General features: G+C 38.3%; 1 protein-coding gene and 1 pseudogene across 1 annotated transcript in view; one reads left to right on the top strand and one right to left on the bottom strand.

Moving 5' to 3' along the window:
• ENTHD1 (ENTH domain containing 1) overlaps positions 1–27,554 on the top strand; it is a 120,035-nt gene extending 92,481 nt beyond the window's left edge. Inside the window, exons 5-6 of the mRNA XM_032267149.1 lie at positions 5,154–5,546; positions 26,222–27,554. Coding sequence (XP_032123040.1) covers positions 5,154–5,546; positions 26,222–26,922 — 1,094 coding nt within the window. The 3' untranslated portion in view covers positions 26,923–27,554. The remainder of the gene's footprint in view (positions 1–5,153; positions 5,547–26,221) is intronic.
• Positions 19,634–20,647, bottom strand: LOC116542277 (annotated as a pseudogene).
• Positions 27,555–27,839: the final 285 nt, after the last annotated feature.

The raw sequence follows: 27,839 nt of genomic DNA, 5'->3' as shown, positions 1-27,839 counted from the left end.
TATCTACAAGAGAGTTGGTCCACTTGAAACTCCTCTGCCATTATTTCAAAAATACGATACAATAGAGAGAATGTAATATAAAAACGTTAAGTATTAAAAACTGAAAACGCAAAAAAAAAAAAAAAAAATAGAGCACAGGTTAAGCACACCTAATCTGAAAATCCAAAATGCTCCAAAATCCAAAATTTTTTTAGCACTACATGATGTTCAAATGTCATGCTCAAAGAAACACTAAGTGGAGCATTTCAGATTTGGAATTTCAGATTAGGGATGGTCAGCTAGTAGTATAATTTAAATATTCCAAAGTCTGAAAAAGTCCAAAATCCAAAACACTTCTGGTCCCAAGCATTTCAGATAAGGGATACTCAGCCTGTACCAAGATATCATGAAGGTAGAAACTGCAGGGACAAGTCACCAGCCCTAATGCTGGAGGAGGTATTAAAATTTAGAAGCTTGGTGAAGGGGCTCTCTGGGGTAGTGACCCAGGCCTCTTAGGAGGGGTGCTGGCTGGCTGGTGCTAATGTTATTAAGAGAGCATGATAGGGCTGCTTCTACAAGTATTGAAAACCGCAAACTGGAAAGAACACATTCTTTCCATCTTCTCCACTGATGGAGTGGGGAAGCATTGCCAGGGTATTGTCGTCAGGAGCAGAGGACAAACAGGAAAGTGCAACTCCTCTCTTCCTGCTCTAACCTTCCAATCTCCCTCTAGCACCTCTTGTGGGCAGAACCTAACAAAAAGCTAACTGGCAAAGTATAAACATGGTATGTGATGTCCCAGCTCCAGCATCACAAAGCAAGAGTATAGGAGGGTGTGAGTGTGAGGCTGACCCAGTAGCTCGGCGGCTGCCACCGCCCGTCCATTGCCTACTCAGCATCATACACATTCTACACATACTTGAATTTCCAAGCAACAAAAACAGCCCTCTTTTTCTACCTAACAAGATACAACTATCTTAGAAAGAAGATGTTCTCCCTAAAACAAAGCGATGAAGTTCTCAGACCTCGACGATACCCAGTCCCCAAATCCTAAAACTTTCTGGAGTTACTTTGTGAGAATTGGTTTCCATCATGTTGGCTTTCCCCTCTACAGGCATTTAGGTTTTGCTGCTTCTACTCCTCCACAGACATTTCCTTTCCAAAAAATTTGCTTACATTTCTTATATTTTGTTGTCCTCTCTTCTATTTCTCCTTCTGGTTGATGCCTTTTTATTCCACTTCTGTCATTTTGGTGGGTTTTGAGGAAGGAGGGAATAGTGATTACATTTTGTCGCTGGTACTGTTGATCCCCCATCCCGTATTCTCTTGGCGTTCCTCTGAATACTACTGCAGCCTTGGTGACCAGTTCCCATATACACTGAGAGTACCTGTATCTCTCTTCTCCACCCAGGAGCTTTCTCTGGGGCCCTTAGACGTGTTCATCCTAAGTGCAGGGCAGCCTGGAAGTTGCAGGGATTTAATGCCCAGGGTCGACCCTCAACAGGTGAGGATAAGTCATTGAAAAAATATTCCACCTTCTCATCCCTAGTGGGACAATTCTGAAGCACCCAGCAGGACTGGCCACATTTTCCCACAACTGTAACTTGCTCGTCAATAGACTGTCCATTGACCTTTGACTCTTCTTTAACTCTCCCAGTCCCTCATTTGTACTTCTTCAATTCGCTGGCCAAATTACTTGCATCCAAATATGCTTTTTGGGGTGTTCAAACTAAAATGTCTTCAAATTGCTGTTGAGCAAATATATTCATGTTCATTCATTTATTGGGAAGCTACAATTTTCTAGACACTGTGAAACTGAACTGGTAACTTATTATTTTTATGTGTTTCTCATACATATACCGCGTGTATATGTGTACATATACACAAGTATGTGTGTGTATATCTATGTATACGTAATGCATACTTGATCTCAAGTTCATTGACATTAGAGCTGTGACTTCCACGTATGCTTGTCTCCTGAGTCCAACACAGTCCAGTGCAAACAGGAGGTACTAACGATTATTTCAACAATGATTGACCATTCCTATTTTTAGGCTTCAAATACAGTATACAATGTTACACACAAAATCAACATATAAAGTTGATGTTAAATAATTTATAAATTAAGATATAGCTTAACAAGCATTTGTACACCTCCTATATGCACAAGCATGATGCAGGTTATAAAGGCAAAATGCAGGAACTTAATATTAATACATGATAGGCACTAAATAGCATATACTTGTGAAAAATGAGTTTATAGAAATATTACCTCAGAAAAGGGAAGGATTAAGATAGAGTGGTAGGCATGATTGGAAATAGCTTCCAGAATTAGTAATTATTTGAGGAATAGTAGAGTTTAATAGGATTTAAATAGGTGGAGAAGAGGAGGGTATTCCAGTGTCGGAGTGCAGGGTGGGAAATCAGTGGTGATGGTCAAGAGCCCCGCATTAACATGGAGAATGAAGCTAAAGGGACCTGAATGCATGTGGCATATGGAGTGAGAGAATGGCCTGATGGAGGGTTTGTTTCCTGTTGAGTCGCAATAGAAAGAAAGCAATGGAGGGCCTTTGAACCCCAAGGAATTTGGACTTTGTTGCTGACAGAAGAGGGAGTTTTTGAAGGATTTTCCAATATAAAATATAAAGTAGTGATTGAATTGGAGAGGATTAATTTGGTGCCTTGCATAGACAGCAGGCGTGGACAAAGGCTAATGGAAGAAAATTCTGGTACAACTTGCTTTCTAGAATCTTCAGGACTGTCGCTTTCTGTGTAAGTAAACATTTTTCTCTTTGAAATAATGTACTATGCATTTAAAATCATTATTTTTCCTTTGGTTTCTTCTTCTATGTCAGAGTATTTGATTCATTTAAAAAGTTAGCAAGTTTAGCAAAAGTCCAAGCAACCAAAAGATTGCAGCCTGTTCTTCCTGGCTATTCAGAAAGGCGGTAGATAGAAATGGAATGACTTCTGTCTGGTTTGCTTCATTGAATTTTAAGGATTTATTTGTTTAATTTTAAACTTTTGTACTAAACCTTAAAATGGCAGCCATATAGGCAATTTTATGCATCCCAATTTTGAGATTTAGATTAACTGTTGTGAATATTTTCATCAGAAAGTTCTGGTCATTCTGAAATGTCCTAGTTTAATATTGCTACATGTTAAGATAATCTTGTTACATATAGAGCAAGACATTTTTGTCCTGTTTTTCTTACATGTAAAATGAAAGTCAGTGGAAAAATATTTAACTAAAATTCACTTTTAAGGAATGCTTTGATGTAAATGTGGTGATATATACAGTTACTTTGAAAAACCATGAATCTAGTAATCTAGTATTCTACTAGAAACATATTCATTTGGGTTTTGTTTTTGTTTTTTTATAGAAATGGGGTTTCACAGTGTTGCCCAGGCTGGTCTCAAACTCCTGGGCTCAAGTGATTTTCCCACCTCAGCATCCCAACAGCTGGGACTACAGGCACTGCGCCTGGCTTATATTAGTATGTTTAACAGACTTTCAATCATGTAAATACAATTCGGTTATATGCAAATTAGGAATATTTTGAGAGGTTCTTTTCATCTACCTATTTCCTTTAATCATTATTAAGCAGTTAAACTATATTCAGTTAAGAAAAATGAAGGCATTCCTTTTTCTTTTATCTTTGTGCTTCAGTTTCCCTTGCACCCAATGAGCGTTCATTGAATCTGTCCTCTGGGAATGGCACTGTGAGGTGCTGGGACACGAAGATGTCTCCTTGTAAGGTCTCCTCAAGGAGACTTTAGTCAGGTAGGGGTCAGGACTTGTAATAAATGAGATTTGAAGTGTTATAATTACTCACAGAGCTTCAAACAGGACATGTGAAGATAGACAATGGGATAAGGTGAGGAAAGAAGGTCAGGGCAAGCCTTAAAGAGAAAGTGATACTTGAATTGAGTTTTAAAAGATGAGAGAGGAGTTTTAAAAGATGAGAGGATGCAGGAAAAATGGAATTTCTGGTGGAGCTAGCAATATAAGTTTCTTGAACTGTCTAATTCTGTGTTATATACCAGCAGCTTTTTTGCTAAGGCTAACCTCCAACTGCGGATGAAAATGAAAAGGAAGGTTTTTAGAGACAAAGAAAAGTTTCTTTTCTTTAATAACTCAAAGCCTAAAGTGATGAGGATGGCATATAAATGCGCATTCTGAAGTATTTTATGACATGCATTGTGATGTGTAATCACTCGATAGTGAATCACCCAGTTTCTGTGTCCTCTTCTCTTTCGGGAGCTTCAAAAGATACCCTCTTCCTTTGGCCCTCTTCTACCTCATTATGCTTCTCATTTCGTGAACACAACCTCATAAAGATGACAGTCTTTCTTTTCATATCCTGGTTCAGATGGAGCTGTTACAGGGCAGAAACTTGGACCAGGTCTACAATGCATAGATTCAGCAGACATTCCTAGATCAGGCCCACCTTAATTCTGTTTTTTATAATTCCGTCAGTGTCTTCTGTTTGTAATAAATACGGTCTGTTATATTTGAGGGACTATTCTAGGTACTTGAGAGATATTAACCACTAGAATGGACAAAGACCTCCAACCCAGTGGAATTTACAGGGCAGCTCTGGAAGATTGTTTTCTTTCTTCCACACAGACAAAGCATTTGTTAAAATTAAGCTGCTACCTAAAGCACTGAGTTTCTTTAATGTGCCTTGTATATAGGAACTGAGTGGAAGAAGACATTCTTTATTTTGGGGAAGAAAGCTTTTTTTTTTTTTTTTTTTTTTTGTAGCTAAGGGTTCTGTAGGGACAGACCAGTATGATGTAGCATATTTTCCCTAGTTTATCTTGTAAAAAAGATGAAAGTTGGAAAGTACTAAAAATATGGTGGTTTCAGCGACAGATAAGTGGGTGAAGGGAGAAATATTTAAAGACAAGTTATTTGAAGCTTTCCTTGCTTTGTGCTTCAGTGAGGAGAGAGGGAGAAGGCAGCTACCAAAATGACTAAGTCGTCAATTATAGCCTGGGTGTACTTTAAATAGGCAGAATATAGAAGCATAGTAAGAAAGCAGAGGGCTAAATAGGAAAGAATTCTGTTATGACATTAAGAAATCCTATTTATTAAAATTGCAACAGATCTGAAATAGAATATTTTCAGTTTTATTTTTTGATTATAGTTCTCATTTGTGATATTATAGATGCTGTGCCTACTCTCTCAGGAAATAGTCCATCTCTGCAGACAGATGTGAGTTTGGACAAGAGATCAGATGGTACCCTTACAAATACTCTAACAGAAAACCTCTTGGAAGCACCTTTAGAAAAGCAATCAGCTGCAGAAGGTCTTAAAACATTGACAATTTTACCAGCATATTGGTCGTCAAGTAAAGAGGAGTTTATCAGCCCCAACTTAAGGATATCACAGCCAGATTCTACTTTCCATAACCAGGCCTCTGTAGAAACACTCTATCTCTCTTCTTCATTCAAAATATTTGACCCAGTGAAGGAGACTGTAATCAACAAGGCCTATCAGAAACCAGCACAAGACAGTATTATTCAGATGGATGATAAAATTTTCAAGACAACCACACAGGGTGAGTCTACCAAAAAAACAAAACCAAAAACCTCTTTTGAAGCATTATTTTACTTTTCTCTGCTTCCTGTCTCCTTGTTTGTTTCCCTCCTTTCACTCTCATCAGTGATATTAAAATGTACATGTCATACAGATACTTCTCAGTTGGGAAAGTACCCCTTTTAGTAAAGGGCTAATAGATAATTCATCACCATATGTTCTGAGTCCTTGGTTGAACATATTACCATAACTTCTGAGCAATTTTGGTGCAGACCAAATTAGAAGGAACTAGCATGAAATAAGTGCTTTCTATTGGACATGTAGGTTACTTATTAAGAGATTATATGAAAAAGAGTTGGTTCGTATGTATATTGGTGTATACACACATCTCCGCATACACACTTGTGCACGTGTGCCCTTTTAAAAAGGGCTGTGTACTGACCGCACAAAAGGGGCAGGGGATCTTGTCATTTTTTATATCTTTATAAAACATCACGAGCGCAATATTGTGTAGACTGGGTGATAAAGGATAAAGCCAGTTGAGGTTGCAGGTTATTGGCTGTCAGTTACTAAATCCTCCATTATATAATTATGCTTTCTTCTTTAAAGTTAACTAGTGAAAGAATAATTTTTTGTTCATGACTAAATAGTAGTTTTATTGGTTCTTATATATAATAGTGCTAACCAACTCAGATAAATAGAAAGCTTTTTAAATTTATTTCTTTTTATTAGAGACTGGATCTTGCTCTGTTGCAATCAATGCAATCATGGCTCACTGTAGCTTTGAACTCCTGGGTTCAAGCATTGCTTCGGCCCCTCAGCCTTCCAAGTAGCTAGGACTACAGGTGCATGCCACCACAATTGGCTAATTTTATTTTTAATTTATCATTTTTTTTTTTTTGGTAGAGGTTGGGTTTTGCTATGTTGCCCAGGTTGGTCTTGAACTTCTGGCCTCAAGTGATCTTCCTGACTCAGCCTCCCAAAGGTCTGGGATCACAGGCATGAGCCACTGTGTCTGGCCAATACAAAGATTTTAATGTGAATCTTTTAAGTTGACTCAAACCCAGATTAAAAGTACATATAACTATAAATAATGGAAGCTACCATGTTGAAGCTAAAGACATTTATATTGGTATTAGTAAGGTCAATGAGTAATAAAAGATTTTCCTTTGTGCTCTTTCAAGAATTTTTTGATATTGAATAGCGTAAAGGTAGTAAAACTGATTCTCTGTTTTATCAACCAATTACTTTTCTTTTGAGACTGTTGATGTGGAAACCAGTTAGTACTGGTTATGACGGCTCTGATGGATTATGTTCATGGCTGTCTCCTGGGAAGCTGATACTTTTGGTTCGCTTCTTTCATGAATACCACAAAATGATCATTGAAAATATTTTTTGATCACTGTGAGTGTACCAGGCACGCTTAAAATTTAGCAAGAAGTTCCTCGAAAACTGGTTAACACGGAGAAATTTTGTGCCTGCTTGTATGAGATAGAACTGGTCTAATTCTACTATCAAAAATAATTATTAAATGTGGGAAATTATTAAAAGCTGGTTTAAAGTCATCATCAAACAACCAAGTAGAAAAAACATAGTAAGGTTAAGATCCCAGGGGGAAGACAATTGAGATGAGTCCCTCATTCACCTTAGTTTTCCCCCCTTGAGTCTTCTGCTTATTCTCAGAGCAACATAATAGAAGCTGAAGAGAAATCAGAGGTCTGGGCTTTCCACAGTCTCACTGAGCTCGGGAGACAGGTAGGAGTTTGGGGTTTTCAAAGTGTGAGGGACTTGAAGGGCCCGTATTCAAGACGGTGGGAAAGTCTCTCTGTCATTTCTTACTGAAACATTTGCTTACTGCTAAGCTACATGCGTTCAGGACGAGATGCCAAGAAACTAAATGGGAAGCAGCTTATAAGAGGCCAGTGAGCTAAGCAGACAAGGAAACAAACGTCGGAGTTCAGGATGTGGTAAATCGCAGGATCCGTGGTGATCACTCCAGGCTTTCCACTGGGACCCCGATAGGCTATACAGAACTATACTCTAGGAATAAGGATGAACCAGAAGTTGAACAGCCCTCACAAATACTATTAATAAAACCCATTTCGCCTAGAGCAAAGTGATTGATTTGTATTCCATCTGCCTTCTAGAAGACAATTAAATCCTTTCTTGAGAGTTCTTAAAATTTTTCATAAAATATTTTGGCTTTCAACAAAAAGTTACCAGGCATACTAGGAAATGAAAAAATGGCCAGAAATATAGGAGAAAAGTAGACAATGGAAACAGACCACAGTAATCTAGATTCTGAATGTATAAAATAGGTACTTTAAAATTATGGTTAATATTAATATGATCAAGAAGACAAGAAAGATGAAAAATTTCATCAGAATACTAGTATCTATTTTAAAAATCAAATGGACTGGGCACAGTGACTCATGCTTATAATCCCGGCACTTTGGGAGGCTAAGGCGGGGAGATTGCTTGGAGGCTAGGAGTTCAAGGTAAGCCTGGGCAACATAGGGAGAGTCCATCTCCAAAAAATAAAATAAAATAAAATAAATGTTAAAAGCCAGATCTGGTGGCATGTGCTTATAGTTCTAGCAACCCTGGAGGCTGAGGCAGGAGGATCACTTGAGCCCAGGAAGTTGAGGCTACAGCGAGCCATTATCATGCCACTACACTTTAGCCTGGGTGACAGAGTGAGATCCTGTGTCAAAAAAAAAAAAAAAAAAAAAATCAAATGAAAATTGTAGAGCTGAAGAATACAGTAGCTGAAATTAATATTCTGAGAGTACTTCTCAGTCCTTATATCCTGGAGTGTCAAAAAAGAGTTCAGTCTGGCAGGGAAGTGGGAAATCCTAAAAGAGAAGGAGACTCAGAAGGGGCAAACCTCATTATTTGTGCATAAACTCTTCCCAAATTCTTGACTGACGACTAAACTATATAGGGGGACCTCAGTGAGTCTGACCAGAAAAAAAAAAAAAAAATCCTACTGGAAGCCAAAAGAACTGAGATGAGACTTCAGTTTCTGTTTACTGGAAGGCTGACAGTTTGAAGAGGCCAGGCAAGTTATCTTCCAACCAGAACAAAATTCATAACTCTTTAGAGGAGTATCACAGAATCCAGACACTTTACAATGTATCATCCAAATGTCCAGTATAAAATTTTAAAAATCACTAGGCATGTGAAGAAATAGGAAGATATAAGCCATATGAAGATATTAAGAATCAGTAGAAACTGGCCCTTAGATGACCCAGATGTTGCAATTACCAGACAGATTTTTAAAAGCAGTTATTATAAATCCATTTAAGAACTTAAAGTACGCTCAATGAATGAATAGAAAGGAGCATCTCAGCAGACAAATAACTGTAAAAAGAAATTAAATGGAAGTTCTGGAGCTGAAAGATAAAAAAAATGAAGTGAAAATTTTACTGGAAGGGATTAGCAGAAGATTAAAAATGAAAGAAAGAGCAAGTGAATTTGAAAATAGATCAATAGAAATAATCTAATCTGAAAATGGAAAGAAAAAGATTAATGAAAAAGAAACAGAGAGACTCAGTCTTGTGAGACAGTGTCAAGCACTCTGACACTGATGTAATTGGAGTTCCAAAAGGTGAGGAAAAGACAGAGGGTCAGAAAAAAATTATTTGAAGAGATGATGCCCAAACCTTCCCAAATGTGTGAAAGAAATAAACTTTCAGATCCAAAATGCTCAATGAATTTCAAACAGAATTTTAAAAACATGTCTGGATGCATTATAGTTGGACAGCTGAATTCCAGAGATAAAATCTTGAAGGCAGCAAGAAACATTATCATATTACATGCAGAGGACCAAGAATATGAATGACACCTGATTTTTTATCACAAGCAGTGTATATCACAAGACAATGAATAGTCATCTTGTAAGTGTTAAAAGGCAAAACGTATTAACCCAGAACTCTGTATCTAGCAGAACCAAAAAAAATTGAGATGAAAACAGGACTTGATTCAAGTGAATAAAAACTAATCGTCAGGAAATCCATACTACAAGAAACACTGAAGGAATATTTTCAGCCTAATGAGAAATTACACTAGTTACTTGAATCTACAGAAAAGAATGATGAACGCTGGAAATGGTAAATATGTGGATAAATATAAAATACTATGTGTGCTTTTTCTTCCGATTAAAAAGTACATGTAACTATTTAAAGCAAAACTTATACTACGTTTTGGGGCTTGAAACATATGTAGATATATATTACAATATAGCACCAAAAATGGAAAGTTCATGGAATTATACCACTGAAAGATTTCTATATTTTACATAAAATAGTACAATATTAACTATAATTAACCCATGGTAGGTTAAGCGTGCATATTTAATTACACTTGTAAAAAGGAAAGTGGAATGGCCAAAACCCTGTTGAGGAATTAATATGGAATACTAAAAATATATTCAATCAACACAAAAGAAGAAAGGAAAAGAGGGACAGCAACAGATGGCAGATAGCAAAATAGAAGACCTAAATCCAACCATTTCAATAATTACATTAAACGGGAGTGGAATAAACTTTCCAATTAAAAGGAAGAGACTTTAGATTGGATAGAAAAGCAAGACTCAACTACATGCTATCTATTAGGGAAGTGCTTTAAATACAAAGACGTAAATTGATTAGAAGTAAAACCATTAAAAATATGTACTGTGCAAGCAGCATAAGGTGAGAGTGGCTATATTAATATCAGACAAAACTGACTTCAAGACAAGGATTATTACTAAAGAGGGCATTTCATATTGATACACAGGCCAGCACAGGAGGGATGTAAAGCAACAACAAAAGGGATATATGGCAACTAAAAGTGTGTATGTACCTAATAAAAGAACTTCAAAAATACACGAAGCAAAAACTGACAGAATTATAGGGAGAAATTACACAAATCCACAGTCATAATTTGAGATTTTATTATTCTCAGCAATTGATAGAGCTAGGCATAAAAATCCGTAAGTATGTGGAAAATATGAATAACTATTCAAAAACCTTAACTTACTTGAAATCTCTAAATCACAACATCCAACCAGTGCAGAATACATTCTTTTTCTGTTTTTTTAAACATTCTTTTTCAAGTGCAAAATGAACATTCACCAAGAAAGAACATATACTGCGTCATAAAAACAAAATTATTTTAAAATAAAGTGTGGTATGAAAACAAACAAAAAGTAACAAGAAATTTCAAAAGATCGAAATCTTGAAAAAGCACGGTCTCTGGTCACAGTAGAATTAAATTAGAAATTGATAACAATGAAATTCATAGAATAACTCCAAATATTTAGTAATTTAGCAATGCATTTCTAAATAATCTATGAGTCAATGAAGAAATCTGAAGAGAAATGAGGAAATATTTCAATCAATCATAATGAAAATAAAAAATGTGAGACACAGCAAAACTAGCAGGAAATTGCTAGAGGGAAAATTATAGCTTTAAATGCTTATATAAGAAATGAAGAATGCCTTAAAAATCAGTGACATATGGGGCTAACTTAAGATGCTTGGAAAAAAGGAACAAATTAGACTTAAAGTTAGTAAAAGTAAACAACAAAAAATAGGAATAAATGAAATAGAAACAGATGAAAGGTGGCTCTTTAAAAAGTTAACATTTATAAACCCCTATTAAATCTGATCAAAAAAAGGTAATTACAAATTACCAATTCTAAGAATTAAAGGTAGTGTATAACTAAAAATCCTATAGATACCAAAAGATTGTGAGAGCCTATTATGAACAACGCTACGGCAACAGATTTGATGGCTTAGTTGAAATGGGTGAGACAACTGGCTAAAACGGACCTGAGAAGACCTTTGTGTTTGTCAAATAAGCTGGGGAAAAAAGATGCACACACTCACACTCACACACTCTCTCTCTCTCCCCCTTTCCCTCCCCTTCCTCTCAGAAACACATCACAGAGAAACTTTAGTTCCCTATACTCTTACTAGCGAATTCTAAGAAAGAGGTAATGATAATCATATGCCAATTTTTTCAGAAAGTGGAAGAAGGACTACCCAACTCATTTTATGAGGCTATCATAGTCAAATGCCAAAATCTGACAAAGACATTACAAGAAAATTATAGACCAATATTCTTCAAAGATTTACCCAAATGTAGAAATCCTAAATAAAACATTATCAAATCAAATCCAGCAACATATAAAAAGAATAATACATCATGACCAAGTAGAATTTTTCCCGGAATTATAAGGTTGGTTTGACATTTGAAAATATGTAACTGTAATCTACCATATTAACAGAATAAGATGAAAATGATATACTTGTCTTGATTCATGCAGAAAAGCATTTGGCAAGATTCTACATTCATTTACGTTTTTTAAAAAATTTAAGCAAACTATGAATAAGAGGGAAGTTCCCTCAAGCTGAATAAAGGATATATTTTTTTAAAGGGTCTATTTTGTAGGCCAGATGTGGTGGCTCACACCTGTAATCCCAGCACTTTGGGAGGCCAAGGCAGGAGGATCAGTTGAGGCCAGGAGTTCAAGATCAGACTGGTCAACACGGCAAAATCCTGTCTCTACAAAAAATTTAAAACATTAGCCAGGAATGGTGGCATGCACCTATAATGCCAGCTTTTCTGGAGGCTGAGGTAGGAAGATCACTTGAGCTCAGGATTTTGAGGCTGCAGAGAGCTATGATTGCCCCACTGCATCCCAGCCTGGGCAACAGAGCAAGACCCTATCTCCAAAATAAATAAATAATTTTTAAAGTCCTAATATGTACTGCTGACATAATTAGTGATAAAAGACCGAATGTTTTGCCACTCAGATCAGCAACAAAGAAAGAATGTCTGCTGTCACCGCTTTTTTTCAACACCGTATTAGAGGTCCCAGGCAGTGCAGTTAGGTGAGAAAAAGAAATAAAAGACATGTGTATTGGAAAGGAAGTAATAAAATGTTTTTATTCAAAGATGATATGATTATGTGCGTGGAAGATCTCAAAGAATCTATCAAAAAGGCTACTAGTAGGTGAGTTTAACAAGATCTCAGGGTACAAAGTTAGCATAAAAAATGTATTATCCCAACCTGGGCAACTGTATTAGTCCATTTTCACACTGCTATAAAGAAATAACCATGACTGGGTAATTTATAAAGGAAAGAATTTTAATTGACTCGCAGTTCTGCATGGCTAGGGAAGCCTCAGGAAACTTAGAATCATGGTGTAAGGAGAAGCATGCACCTTTTTCACAGGATGGCAGGAGAGAGTGTGTGTGAAAGAGGAACTGTCAAACACTCATAAAATCATCAGATCTCGTGAGAATTCATTCACTATCATGAGATCAGCATGGGGGAAACCACCCCCATGATCCAATCATCTCCCTCTCTTGACATGTGGGGATTACAATTAGAGATGAGATTTGGGTGGGGACACTGAGTCAAACCATATCAGCAACATAGGGAGATCCCTGTTCCTGTTTTTAAATTGACTGATTGATTGATTGATTGATGGAGTCTTGCTTTGTCACCCAAGTTGGAGTGAAGTGGGGGTGATCTCGGCTCACTGCAACCTCCACCTCCTGGATTCAAGCAATTCTCCTGCCTCAGCCTCCCGAGTAGCTGGGATTACAGGTGTGTGCCACTATGCCCAGCTAAGTTTTGTATTTTCAGTAGAGACAGGGTTTCATCATGTTGACCAGGCTGGTCTTGAACTCCTGACTTCAAGTGATCCACCCTCCTCAGCCTCTCAAAGTGTTGGGATTGCAAGTGTAAGCCATTGCACCTGGCCGAAAACTTTTCAATTTTATTTATTTATTTATTTATTTATTAGCCTGGCATGATGGTGCACACCTGTGGTCCCAGCTCCTTGGGAGGCTGAGGTGGGAGGATCACTTGAGCCCAGGAGTTCAAAGCTGTGGTGAGCTATGATTGTACCACTGCATTCCAGCCTGGGCAACAGAGTGAAACACTATCTCAAAAAAACAAACAATAATAACCAATTGAAAATTGAAATTAAAACAGTATCATTTACAGTAGCATTTACAAAAAAACAAAATACTTAACAAGAGGCATATAAGACCTCTGCATGAAAACTATGAAACATTTCTGAGAGCAATTAAAGATCAAACTAAATTGAAAAGTTATGCAATGTTTATAGATTGGAAGACTCAGTATTGTTAAGATGTAATTTTTCTCCAAATAGCTTTGCAGATTCAATGCAGTCCCAGAAGACTTTTTTTTTTTTTTGGTAGAAATTGACAAGCTGAATCTTACATTTAAATGGAAATACAAAGTATCTAGAATAGCGAAAAGAATCCTGAAAGTAAAAGAACAAAGTTGGAGGACTCCCACTACCTATTTTTAAATTTTATTGTAAAGCTATAGTAATCAAATAGTGTGATACTGTCTCTATAGTACATCTATTTTGGATCGTTTTTATAAATACTTTGAGGCTTTTATAAATTTGAAATATTGACCCTCTGATTGAAATTTCTTAACCATCAGGTAAGGTGATTGTTTGAATAATAAGTAATATTTTCTTCCAATCATTGCTGTGGTACTTAACTTGCTTATTTAATTGCTTATTAAATTCTTAATTATAATATTTTAACATTGGTTTTTTAAAATATGTGTGTGTGTGGCCAGGCACGGTGGCTCACACCTATAATCTCAGCACTTTGAGAGGCCGAGGCAGGTGGATCACTTGAGGTCAGTAATTCAAGACCAGCCTAGCCAATATGGTGAAACCTTATGTCTACTAAAAAATATTAGCCAGGCGTGGTGATGTACCTGTAATTCCAGCTACTCAGGAAGCTGAGGCAGGAGAATTTCTTGAACCTGGGAGGCAGAGGTTGTTGTAAGCCCAGATCATGACACTACACTTCAGCCTGGGCAACAGAGTGAGATTCTGTCTGAAAAAATGTGTGTGTGTGTGTGTGTGTATGCATGTATGTATGTGTGTGTGTGTATATGTGGTGTGTGTGAGAGAGAGAGAGAGACAGAGAGACAGACAGAGACAGACAGACGTAGGTTTAACAACATTTAACAAATTCTTAATAGGGTGAAATTCAGTATTTCTCTGTTGATAAGACCAAATTATTTCAGAATTGGTTCGAAGTGTCTTGGGTCCATGACCGAGGGGCACAATTTGAAAGGTGCCTAGTTCCTCAGAAGAGGCAGCATGAGCCTGATAGGAGATGATGGCAAAGCTCCCAGTCCTAGAGGGAGATTGCAGAATAAATCCAATGTCCCTTTAAACCTCACCATAAAGTAAGTTAGGCTCCTACTTGGATGAATAGCACAGTTGCTGATAGCACAGGCTCTGGAGCGAGACTGCCTGGGACCACAATCCCAGCCCAGCCACTAAATGTGCAACCTTAGGTGAGACCCCTGACCTCCTGCGGGTCAGTATCTTCACCTACAGGACAAAGATAAGGACAGAACTGCCACACTGAGCTATTGCTGGGATTTAACAAATTTACAGATGCAAAGTGCTTAGAGTGGGACCTGGTAATAGGGTAAGTGTAACATAAAATTTGCTATGATTTTTCAAGTGTACATACTTTTAATTCCCCCTGTAGAACTGTAGAAACTTAGTCCCCCCAACCCTCAAAATCCTCTCTAGTTGTTTCCAAAAGCACCCAGGAATTTTTTATTCTCAGGAACAAGTAAATCCCTATGCTTCCAGAAAGGGCATTCCAAGCAAAGGAATAATACAGAGTTGTAACCAAGCAAAGAGATTCCGCGGAGCTCCGGTTTATTTTCTGTCAGGCAACCAGAGTGGTTTGATCAGTAGTCCTCCTCGACTTAACCTGTGGACTCATCACCGTGCTCCTAAAGCCCTGGGCAGCCTAGCTTCTGCCTCTCTTACCAGCCTGATATTGCCTCAGTTTGTCAGATTAACCATCTTGCTTCACCATGGTTGTTCCCTCTGATCAGAACACTCCCAGGCCCACCCCTTCCCCTAGTTCACTCCTACTCATCCTTCAGAGGTCAGCTCAAATATCACTTAAGATTTCCTGACCTCCTAGGGTATTTCAAATCCCCCTAACTGTATGCTATCTCAGTTCCCTGTGATGATCCTCATCACACTGTCATTCCAGTTGACTGCATATGTACTAAGTTGTTTAGTGTATCACTGTTTCTTCCCACCTGAAATGTCATCTTCATGAGAGAAGAGACCAGGTCTGCCCTGTTTGTTATTGCATCCCTAGCACCAAAGACAGTAGCTTGCACATAGTCCGTATTCAATATTTAATAAGTGAACTAAAGGCAGCTTAGTAAAGTGGAACGGGAAAGTGTGCATGTAGAGGCGGTAGAAGAAAACCCTGGAAAATTAAGCCAGACAGATGATAGGAGCCATGTGTGCCAGGTTAAGAAATCCGGACTTTAATTTGAAGACAGTGCAGGTCACTAAAGCTCTTAAGCAAGGCTAATGACCTTACACACCTTGTTTTAGGAGTGTGTTATATTGAGCTGGCAGGTAAAACTGGAGGTGAGGAAACTTCAAATGCTGTTGTAGGAAACCAGGTGAGAGAAGTTAGACAGCAGAGGATGAGGTAGAGGGAGGTAGCCAGGAGTCTTAGGTGGATCATGATCTGAGAGAGGTGAATTAGAGTCAAGAATCCACAAAGAAAGACTCACCCCATCTGGAGGGCCTGTAAGGAGGGAGGAGAAAGGATGTGTCACATATGGTTTGTTGTTCTTAACAAACAAGACGTATTGAGCCTTTGTGTGCCACACACTGTAAGTATTGACTTCAATACTCATCAGAGATCACCTGCCAAAGCTGAGGGATTTGGAGTCGCAGAGGGACTGTGAAGAGAATGGTTAAGTTTAGAACAGACACAGTAGAGAATGGGAGGAGGAGCTACTAAGACCCTGGAGAGCGGTGCTCGGTACCACCCTAGTGTGTGCAGCCCTCGGCTTTTCTCCAGTGGGATGGAGCAGCCTGGCACAGGGATGAAATGGTGGATATTTACATCGAAATAGGATTAGGGCAGTGGGTGGCAAGCCACAGCCTCTGGGCCAAATCTGGCTCACTGCCTGTTTGGTAAATAAAGTTTTATTAGAATACAACCATGCTAATTTGCTGCTTTTGTGCTGCAACTGGCAGAGTGGAATAGTTGCCACGGAGACTATATGTCCCACAAAGCCCAAAATATTTGCTATCTAGTCCTTTACAAAAATGGTTTGCCGATTTCACTAGAAGCTAGCAGGTAAGGCAGAATACATGGCAGCAAGGAAGTGGTAAGACAGTGGCTGAAGGGATGGATAATGGGCATCTAGACTGGTTAGAAAGGAGGCAAAGCCAGGCAGGCTTAATAGAGTGGGAGAAAATAGGATTTCGTTGCATCTGTTCTCTCAATGAGGTCAAAGTTTCAGTATGTTAGAAAGAATGGGAGAGCTGGAAGTAAGGGAGAAAAAAAGTACTTCTGGAAAACAGGTTTCAGAGGAGGGCAGTCCTGAGGGATGACATGTCCTAGGCACTACTCAGAGCAATGGCTGAAGGTCGTTGTGAGGAACTCAAGAAACGATGAGGCCAGAATGGATAGCTAATCGCCATGGACACTGGCGTCCCTCAGGGTGATGGAGAAGAGAGAAGACAGCGTCTATGTTCCAGTTTTAAGAAGTACCGGTTTATATGAAGGGTCCAGGTCTGGCTTTATAAAGTCTTTGGAAATAATGAGTTAGGAAAATTTAAAAATTCTTGCATGCGCATATTTTAGTGGATCTCAACTCTCAGGAAAGCTAAGGCAGCCACCTAATACACCTTAATATTGGTACCAAATGAGAGTGACGTATTTGCTGCTGCAACCTTATTTGATCTTTTGATACTAAATGACTCTGTTCCTAGAAGAGCTCATTTCTTCCCCTCAGTTTAAATTTTAAGTTATTTATCTGTAGCTCAAGCTGTTTTTTTAAGTGATTAGATATTTGATCATGTACACCAAAAAGGGGGAAGAAGCTAGCAGATTCTTAGAAGCTAGAAATGGTAGCAGACAGCCTTCATTTTATTCTCATAAGCCACAGTTATAGTGTGTTCAGCTACACTAGACTTGGCTAATTATTTTGGAGGAAAAAAATCAGTGTTCTTCCCTTTCTCATATTGGATAGAGGTAGACATTGTCACTGGCTTCATCCTTTTTTCCAATCTAATTGGCTTTTTACCATGACCTTCACCGGTACTTGTTCTAGATCACTGTTTTTCAGTTCACCTTTAATAGTGAAAGAAACCAAACTTGACACGGATGCACACACCATGACCCATTAATCATGCACATTTCCTTCTTGTCTATGAAAGACTTCAAAGGCAGAAACTGAGGAAAATGGTAGAAAACAGTTCTGCAAAGTGTCTTGGCAAAGCCTGAGTTACTGGTCAGGCTGGCTGAGAAGCACCACGCAGAGTAGAGTTGAAGGCAGCCTTCCTCACCCCTCCAGGGAGGCAGCCCCAGCAAATCTTTCAGTATATAGCTCCTGCCTGCTGTTTCACAGGCCAAAAACAACACCTTTTTTGATTTTCAAAACTTAGTGAACCAAGTTTGTACTTTATAAGTGAGATAATTCTTTAATCCAATTTTCCCAATAAAAATTTAGCATAAGCAATTAAGAGGTTTCTTAAATTATTTTATGTAGCATATTTATAATGACATAAAATTTCCAAATGTTACACTTTTAAAAAATTGAGATCTAATATACCATAAAATACATCCTTTTAAAGTATGATTTAGTAGCTTTTAGTATATTCTCAGTGTTGTGCAACCATCACCACTAATTCAGAAACACTTTCACCACCTGCTAAAAATCCTATGCTCATTAGCAGTCACTCCCCATTTCTCCTTTCTTCTAATTCCCGTCAGCCACAGATCTTGCTGTCTCTATGTATTTGCCTATTCTAGACATTTCATATAAATGGAATCATGCAATATGTGGCCTTTTGTGTTTGGCTTATTTCACTTAGCATATTTTCAAGATTCATCCATGTTGTACTTCATTCCTTTTCATGCTTAATCCCATTGTAACAAGATATAGATACATAGATTAGATAGAAATATTATATAGTATACCAAAAAGTATATCTATTTCTCTCTATATATATAGAAGAGAAACATTTCTATAGAAGAGAGAGAGAAATAGATATACTTTTTGGAAATTACAAATAATTCTGCTACAGACATTTGTGTAAAATGTTACGTTTTTATTTTTTTAAGGCTCATGTATTATACACTCTACAAAGGAACAGAGTATAAAGAACAAATGAAAGAAAATGACAGGCATACACATTTACATAGCAAGTATGGGCAAAACTTGTCAAGATTCTTTAAAACTTTTAACATTTAACAGCCAAATCAATTTCTACAAATAATTTATTATCTCAGCAAGAAGTTTTAGAAGACTCAAACTATGTGATTCAAACTATGACTATCTTAAGAAAAAAGTTTAATTTTATCCTCTTCGAAAATCTCCAAATTGCCAGAGGCCAAGTAAACCTGAGCAGTCCCAATTTTCAAAAGATTTGGCCGGGCACAGTGGCTCATGCCTGTAATCCTAGCATTTTGGGAGGTCAAGGCAGGCAGATTGCCTAAGCTCAGGAGTTTGAGACCAGCCTGGGCAACACGGTGAAACCCCATCTCTACTAAAAATACAAAAAATTAGGCGGGGTTGGCAGCATGCACCTATAGTCCCAGCTACTCTAGAGGCTGAGGCAGAATTGCATGAACCCAGGTGGAGGAGGTTGCAGTGAGCCGAGATCCCACCAGTGCACTCCAGCCTTGGTGACAGAGCAAGACTCTGTCTCCAAAACAAAACAAACAAACAAAAAAAAGATTCAAAGGTTTTTAAGCCTATGACTTCTTAGGAAGTCGTAATTGCTTAGAAAAATTATTCAAAGTGTGTATTCAGCTTTCAATGATATTAACATACAAGAAAAAAAAATCCATACATCTAATTATCATCAGTAGCCGGTTAATTGCCGGATCTTCCAAAACCAGATACAAGTCTTCTTATGAGTCAAGGTTCTTCAGACCTCTCCCCTAATACATTGCAGTATGCAGACTTTGTTTAACTTCATTTGACAGAAGAGAAGATCCTTTGAAATGCAGTGGATGACAGGCGACATATTTCTGCAGTCTCTCCTTCTAAGTGTAGACACAGCTTTTGTTCCTGATACCTTAGTCAACAGCCTTTGTGTTTATCAGTTCCTCCTCACTTCACTGTCCTTCTGACTGAGAAATATGATGTCCAAACATTGAAGTTTCTGGACAAGAAAATGGAGAAGGCTCCTAAGATCTATTTTCTCAAATGAATCATCTTCTTGAAATGCAAATTTCTGTGTAAGTGCATGAGATGTTAAAGACACCGAATCCCAATGTGAATTTTTTCTTTTCCTCTTATGAATGGGTCTGCCACCAGGTGACTGTTCAGTTGCACAAAGCTTAACTTTATTTATGTCCTCTAGAACATCCAGCATGTTTGGAACATCTTTATTTCTGTGGCTTTTGGAATGATGACTATACTGGCACCTGGGTGCTATTTGTTCATTTCGGTAGCTGGATTATCTGAGTCACAAATATTATTATATCCTAGTTGTATGGGAAGAAAACATGGAAGACGGAGAGAAGAAAACCGAGGAGGAAGTGGTGGTGAAAGAGGAGAAGAAAGCACTGAACTTGGAAACTGATCTGGCTCCCCACTCAGCTGAAGAGCCCCTGATGATGGCATTTGTCTTAAACTAATGGGCCCATCATTCAAGCCAAAGGAGCTAGAATTTATAGTTTTCAGTTCCTGCATTTCCACAATTGCAGCAATCTGAGAGTGAAAATTAGCTCATCTTCAAGGGCAACTATTTTTTTAATTGCACCTTCATTTACAGGCAGGTCATTTTTCACTGGCTTGTTATGTCTTAGAGCAGATGACAGTGGATCCCAAACTAGGCGCAAAGGATGGACACATTCCATTTTCTCTTCACTTTTCCATACACTGTTTTGAAATCTGAGATTACTGCCTTCCTCAGCATTTGCCACATACAAAATATCAGCAAAAGGTGGAACAATAGATCCACAGTGATCAGAGTCTACAGAGTTCAAGAACCGGATCAACTCAAAATTGTGCCTTCAACAAGGTTCTAACAGAAGCATTTTCTCAATAATATGAACAGTATTCCTAGTTGAGCCATAGTCTTTATTTTCCCAAATCAGCAAAACCTGATCTATAGGAACACCGGAATATTCGCTATGAGAGAAACTGATGAAGCAAATACAGACGCCAGTTCAAGGAAGCATTATCAGTTTCTTGGTACCTTTCTCCGAAGCTGGCCTTCTGGTAACTACCAGAATGTCAAGTGGAGGGCATTGTGAATCCCCTCTGGGAATCCTCCTCACAGGAAGAGGCACTGGTCCTGGTCCAGGAACACACAGACATCAACCTGGGGTCTGCTCGCACACCTTGGCTTGCAGACCACAGGCAGTATCGACGCCCTCACTGAGGGGTGTGAGGTCAACCTGGTACCATCCCTGGATAACTCTGCTCAGCCAGTGTAACTCTGTAGGAGGCATGGTTGCCTCTCCTGTGCCCAGCCAACCTATCAGTGGTCCCAAGGACAGGACCACTCTGTGTTACATTTTTAACCATGGAACAAAATCACAGTATTTTAATTTGTGTATAGTTAACTTGACAGCCACTGAGTATCAGCTAGGAGGACTGAAAGAGGTGAATTGGAGAATGACAAAAACTTCTCTGTTTTACAGTGAACTATTTAAAGTGTTTAGTTGACCAAAGACCTTCTGCTTACAGAAAGATTTGTATTTCTAACTCAGAGTTTTTAATTATTTCTAGAAATTTGTCATTTTATTTTTGCAACACAGTTCTAAATGCTTTTAAAATGGAAAGTTTTAATACCACGATTAACTGGTCCAATATTATTTATGAGTATAATAAGTTAAAGTGAACACATCAGCATTTGGAATAGTTTTACAGTGCTGTCTTCAAGCAAGCCCAACATTAATTGCTGTGCGTATATCACACAATGAGATTTTAAAATACAGCAATTTATTGTAGCTTATTTCAGCTCTGCTGAGTAGACCGTGTGAATGTCAACAAGAGACCCAAATAACTTCTGTAGTGAACCTAGGCAGGAGAACTAAATGGGCAGTGGGGATGCACCCTGAAGAGCAGCTTGAAGTGTGTGTACAGCTGTGGAGTGTTTGAAAACAAAAGTAAATTGGTATGCGGCAATTACAGATGAAGTGTCTTTTTATAAGCAAAAGCATCATGTAGCCTATGAATCAAAGCTGCAAAACTGTAAACAATGATAAGCGATTTCGTCAGCAGTTGTAGTCATAAGGCAAAAGAAAGGTGGCTAAATAGTAGGAAGCAGTGGGTCTCAAACTTCAGCATGCCTCAGAAACACCTGCAGCGTGTTACAACATCGTCTTCTGGGCCCGACCCCCCAGTTTCTAATTTAGTAGATCTGGGACCCAAGAACTTCGTTACTGGCAAATCCCCAGATGACGCTACTGTGGTCACATTTTGAGAACCACTGGCATCAGGTTTTTCAGCCACAGCGTATATATGTGACTAACATAACTGCATATCTTTACATAAGATAGCATGACATTAATATTTGACTCAAATATTATTTTCCTCTTGGCCTACTGAAAATGTTTCTTATTATATCATTCTTTCTCACTAGAGGGAACTCAAATTTGATTTCTAGAGTATTTTCTTAATACTTTAACAGATCTGTTTTGAGTCCTAGAATCTTTTTTGGAAACAGGGTCCCACCCTTTTACCCAGGTTGGATTCCCCTCCCTAGCATGACCACGGTTCACTGCATCCTCAAACTCCCAGGCTCAGGTGATCCTCCCACTTCAGCCTCCCAAGTAGCTGGGACCAAAGGTACACACCACCATGCCCAACTGATTTTTATGCTTTTTGTAAAGAAGGGTTTTCATCATGTTGTCCAGGCTGGTTTCAAGTTCCTGGGCCCAAGCCATCCTCCCACTCGACCTCTCAAAGTGCTGGGATTATAGATGTGAGCCACCATGCCAGGCTGGGTCCTAGAATCTCACCAAGAATAGATAGTTCTGTAAAGTGACGCACTGATCTTGCCTCAAATATCCCTACCAAATGGTTATTCAGGCTGTGCGTGAGCTCTGAGCGTCACTCACCATGGCCCTTTTCATGTGTGAAGAACCATGACAATGAGGAAGTACTTTATTGAGCTAAAATCTGTTTTCTGTAAGTTTTACCTGTTGATCCCAGTTCTAGATCATGCAAACTATGAGTAATGGAAGGTATTATTAATTAAGGTTTTCTGATTGTCTTCAAATAATTAGATATAGCTTCTTATCCTTCTACCATCTCTTTGGGTAAAGACTAGCATATCCATCAACCATTTCTTATAGATAAGATGTCAAGTCCCCTCACTGTCCTGGTTACCTGCCTTCTAAATTTTGTACTCAAAATTTAATGCAATTCTATTAACACAGTAAAAATAATTCTAATGTAATAGAATTGTGTGGAAGTATAGAATTATGATTAAGATCATATTCTTTGACATCAGAGAAACTTGAATTTGAATCCCATCTTTGCCCTTTTCTAGCAAGCCTTGTGGTCTTGGGAAAGATTTTTAGCCTCTTTCAGATTCCTTCGTCTTGTATTTTAAAATGGGGTTATAAAACCTACTCCATCTTATGCCAAACAAAGAGAATTGAACAAGAACTAATTGAGGGGCCAGGCACAGTGGCTCACGGAGGTAATCCCAGCTTTGGGAGGCTGAGGCACGAGGATGGCTTGAGGCCAGGAGTTTGAGACCAGCCTGGCCAATGTGGCAAGACCCGTTTTCTATAAAAAATTAAAGAGTCAGGGATTGGTGGCCCACACCTGTAGCCTCAGCTATAGGAAGGCTGAGGCAGAAGGATCGCTTGAGCCAGGTTGAGGCTGCAGTGAGTCATGATCACACCACTGCACTCCAGTCTGAGTGACAGAGCAAGGTCCTCTCTCTAAAAAAAGAAAAAGAAAACAGGGATTTGAAAAGTAGTTAAGTCCTTAGACTTGTCCACTTTGCTAAACAGGTGAACTGTTACTGTGAATACCCACCTACCTCTGCACCCAGTGGCAGAGTCTGAAGATTTGTTTTCTGGAGAGGGCAGATGGAAGGTCTCTAAATTAGAGATGCTAGGTAGAATTACAAGCGTGGGTACTGTCACCAAAGCTACAGGATTAAGTGATGATATGTAAACCAAATGCTGAATGCTGCAGCCCCCTCCCCCTGCTGGCCTCCCAGCGCCCTGGTAGCTAGACCTTTACCCTCTAGGTAGGAGATAGGACATCTGTTCTCCTGGAACCCAACTGGCTGGCCTAGAGGAAAGAACTAAAGATATTGACATTAGTCGTTCCCCAAAAAAATGACTATTCACTAAAGCTCAAAGTTGGCAAGTGCCTATACACACTCAAAGTTCAACTTTTTAACCCTCCACTCTTAAACATAGGCAGACAGAAGGAGTGCCAAACATCTGAACAAAACTAATATGAAACATTGAAACAAAAACAAAGGAAAACAATTTTGAGGAAACATACACTATGAAGGGAAAGGAAAAATTTTTTAAAGTTTATCATTATTATCCTCAAAGAAATAAGAGAATACAGTATATGAAACAAGAATAAGATGTTACAAAAAGAATTTCTGAAAATGAAAAAAGCTCTTGGAAATTTAAAAATATAATAGCAGAAATATAAGACCTCAATGAGAGGACTGAACGCTAACATCGACAAAATCTACATGGAAGTAAAGCAAAAAGACAAAGGTAGGGAAAATGGGGAAGAAGAGCGGGAAGATTACCGGACCAGTCCAGGAGATCTAACACCTGACAAGAAGGGGTTCTGAAAGAGACAACAGAGAAAACAGAGGAGAAAAGAGGTGATGCAATCATTAGGGAAATTTTCTGGGGCTGAAGGAAATAGGTTGCCTGACTGAGTTGACCTCAGTGAGTGAAAACAGTCTCACTTCAGGGCACATCACTGAGAAGCTTCCAAATCCTCTGAAACAAAAGAAATTCTGTGATGCTTCAGAGAAAAAACAGGCTCTATGCAATGGATAAGAATTCAAGTGGCTCCAACCCCTGAGCAGCAATACTAGAACCAAGAAAACAGTGAAATGTGGCCTTCAAACTTCTGAAAGAATGATTTCTGACCTAGAATTCTTTAACCAAACTATCATTAAGCCTAAAAGTAGAGTACAGACATTTTCAGACATGCAAGTTTTCAAAACGTTTTCTCCTCGTGGCTGTCGTCGTTAGCATGCCCACTACCATCTTTCCATCTTGTTAAGCCAAAGATAGAATGTCTCGATTAGCCTGACCTAGATTCCTAACTGTTCTTGGCTTTTCTTGACCATGTGCTGATGAAGTTCCTGCTTTCCTTTTCATGTCCCTGCTGTTGCATCAGCTGAGAATATATTTCATCCCCAAAAAAGTTTTGTGATTGGAATTTTTCCTGAGAACTGGGGATAAGCCATGGAAAAGTTTGAAGCAAAAAAATAGAAACTGCCTGCCCTGGCCATAGTTTTTACAGGAGGTCCAATTTAGTTTAGAAAGGACATGAATATGTAAAGCAAAATAAAATAGTAGAAAAATAAGCCATGTGTTCTCATTAGTAAGCATCAATTTCCCTCTTCTGTGACTTACAATGAATTTCTTTTTTTAAGTAGCAAGTTCAGAGTTAGTTGCAAAAAGTTTAGAACTGCATTCTACCAATTTGTATCACATATCATAAGTGAATGTCAACAGATACTCCAAGAAGAAGAAAAAAAGTTACATGTTTAAGAAAGCTTGGGAAACACTTGAATAAATTACCAAAGATTTCTCAGAACTTTAAATGCACTGATGGACATTGTTAACTTCCTTCTGGAGGTACAGTATGCAATTGCCCAGTTTTATTGACGACGAAGCCTGTTTTTACAAAACATCTTCTAACATCTGAAGGAACACTGTGTTTCTCAGAACAGTTTGGGAAATAATGATTTAGAATGAAGTGTGGGAGATTTAATATGATTTTGCCTGAAAGGAAGCAAAAACTTTACGAAATCTGTAATTTTATGAAACAAACAAAAAAAGATTTACAATGCTTTTTACTTTACTTTTAGTTTCTTGGTGAGAAAAAAAAAATGATATACATTTGCCAAAGTGTTCTAGAGCTCAGATGGATTGGACTTCAGTCTGGATTATGTTTCACTACAGAGAGACAAATATTTATTTCACTAACTTTTGAATATTTGTAGTTGGGTAGTTTCATTTTGCCATAATAATCTCTGCAGGAAAAAAATTTAAAAGTTGAAGGAATCTGTTACAGTTTTCTCACACTTTCTACTTTAAATACCAACTTAAAATGCTGGCAGTCTCTAGAATGGGGTTTAATACTTTTCTGCTCTCTCTGATTAAGTTTAGTGTAAAAATATGTTGGGCAGGGTTTGAGTCAAGATGAGTCAAGATGAATATTGATAATTCTATTTTAGCTTCATTTCCATGGTATTATTGATATATAATACATCTGTAGATTTTCTTAGTTTCCTGCTTTGGGTTTTTTTAAGCTTATTATGAATAGTTAACATTTAAAATTCTAAGCAGTTTATTTATGTTGAGCCCTTCCAGATAGGCTTTTACATTATAAAATTATTTCAGCTATTACTCTCATTTGTATGTTGCATACATCTTTTTCTCTCATTTTAGTTTCAACTCCCTCTGAGGAAGCATCTACCTTTTCTCCTTTATCCATGTCATCTCCTGATTTAGCCTCTCCGGAGAAGTCAGCTCATCTCTTATCCCCGATTCTGGCCAGACCTTCCTTCTGGACTTTGTCACATCAACAGATGTCTTCTGCCTCCTTTAAAGATAAAGACAAGTCGGCCAAGCTGCATCACTCCTTTGCTTCTAGGGGCCCAGTGTCTCCTGATGCAGGGGAAAATGATAACCTCAATCTACTGGGAATTCGTCCAAACAACTCTGATTTTGCTAAAAAGAATATAAGTCCTATTTCTAGTAGTCACCGGGGAGAGTTTTCCACCCCAAATGCAGACTATATTTCTAGTAGTAATTGGGGAGGGTTTTCTACCAGGAATGTAGACCATATTTCTAGTAGTCACTGGGGAGAGTTTTCCACCCAAAATGTAGACCAGTTCATCCCTCTGTCCTGTTCTGGTTTTCAGTCAACCAAAGACTTCTCCAGGGAACTTGAAGCAAAGAATTCCATTAGTGTTCTTCTAAGGGAGGTAAAAAGTGCTTTAGCTAGATTACATGAAGATCTGAGCACAGTGATCCAAGAACTTAGTGTCATCAACAGCCATCTGATGAGCATGAGTTTGAATAGTTCACAAATGAGTCAGTCTTCACAGGTCCCCCAGTCTTCTGAGGGGAGTGCAGATCAAATCTAATCGTTGCAGTATCTATTTTTGGTGGAACTCATGTGGTTCCACTTCCCCAAGACTTAAGTTAACATTGTATACATTCATATTACTAGGGCAAAAAGGGGGATAGTTTAATTTTTCCTTTTCAGGTTTATTAACAAGTATCTTTCAAACCAATAATTTCATTTGGGTGATTTTTTAAAAGGGAAAGATGTCACCTTTAATAATTTCAGAGTTAGATATTAGTTCATTTGAAACATAAGAGAATTTCATTCTTTCATGCTCTGTATCTTAATTGGGTTAAGCATTAGTGAAAATTGTGGTAAGACCTCAAACTGTAAACGACTATTCAAGAGCATCTGGCTGAGGAGACAGGAAGAAGCTCCTTATCTGGCAACTATATGGGGCTTGTTAAGCCTCCAAGGTGACCCAGGAGAATCAAGTTTGGGGTATACATTTCACATGTTCTTTTGCGAGTTTTAGGTTCTGCAAACCAAGGGCCAGAAATCTTCTTTCTTCCAGATGCCAGTGTTGGGAGTTAAATGGAAACAAGCAGGACATGAAACAAGCGTTTTTATTGTCAATGTATATTGCAAAGTGAATTCAAATGCATACTTTTTATTCTATTTCAGAAAATAAATTTGATATTTTTCATCTTATGTGTATCTTTTAAATTCATTAAGACAGCCTTTCAAATAGGAATGTCTCAGTTATTTATGGGCAAAACAATCCTGTTTGGGGATTACAGGCCAGTGATACCCAACCCTGCTACACACTGGAATCGCCACAGCAGGTTTCCTTTCATTTTATATTTGTCTGGGAGAATAGTGTAATGGGTCCATGTGCCCATCACTCAGTTTCAACAATTACCAACTCAAGGCAAAAATGATCCTGATTATTTTGAAGACATACGAAACATTTTAAAAATACACTAAGGCCAGGGT

This window comes from Sapajus apella, unplaced genomic scaffold (genome assembly GCF_009761245.1).
Source record: "Sapajus apella isolate SASKATOON/1434 unplaced genomic scaffold, GSC_monkey_1.0 scaffold166, whole genome shotgun sequence".
Classification (NCBI taxonomy): Eukaryota; Metazoa; Chordata; class Mammalia; order Primates; family Cebidae; genus Sapajus; species Sapajus apella.
This window is presented reverse-complemented; position numbering and strand designations above follow the sequence as displayed.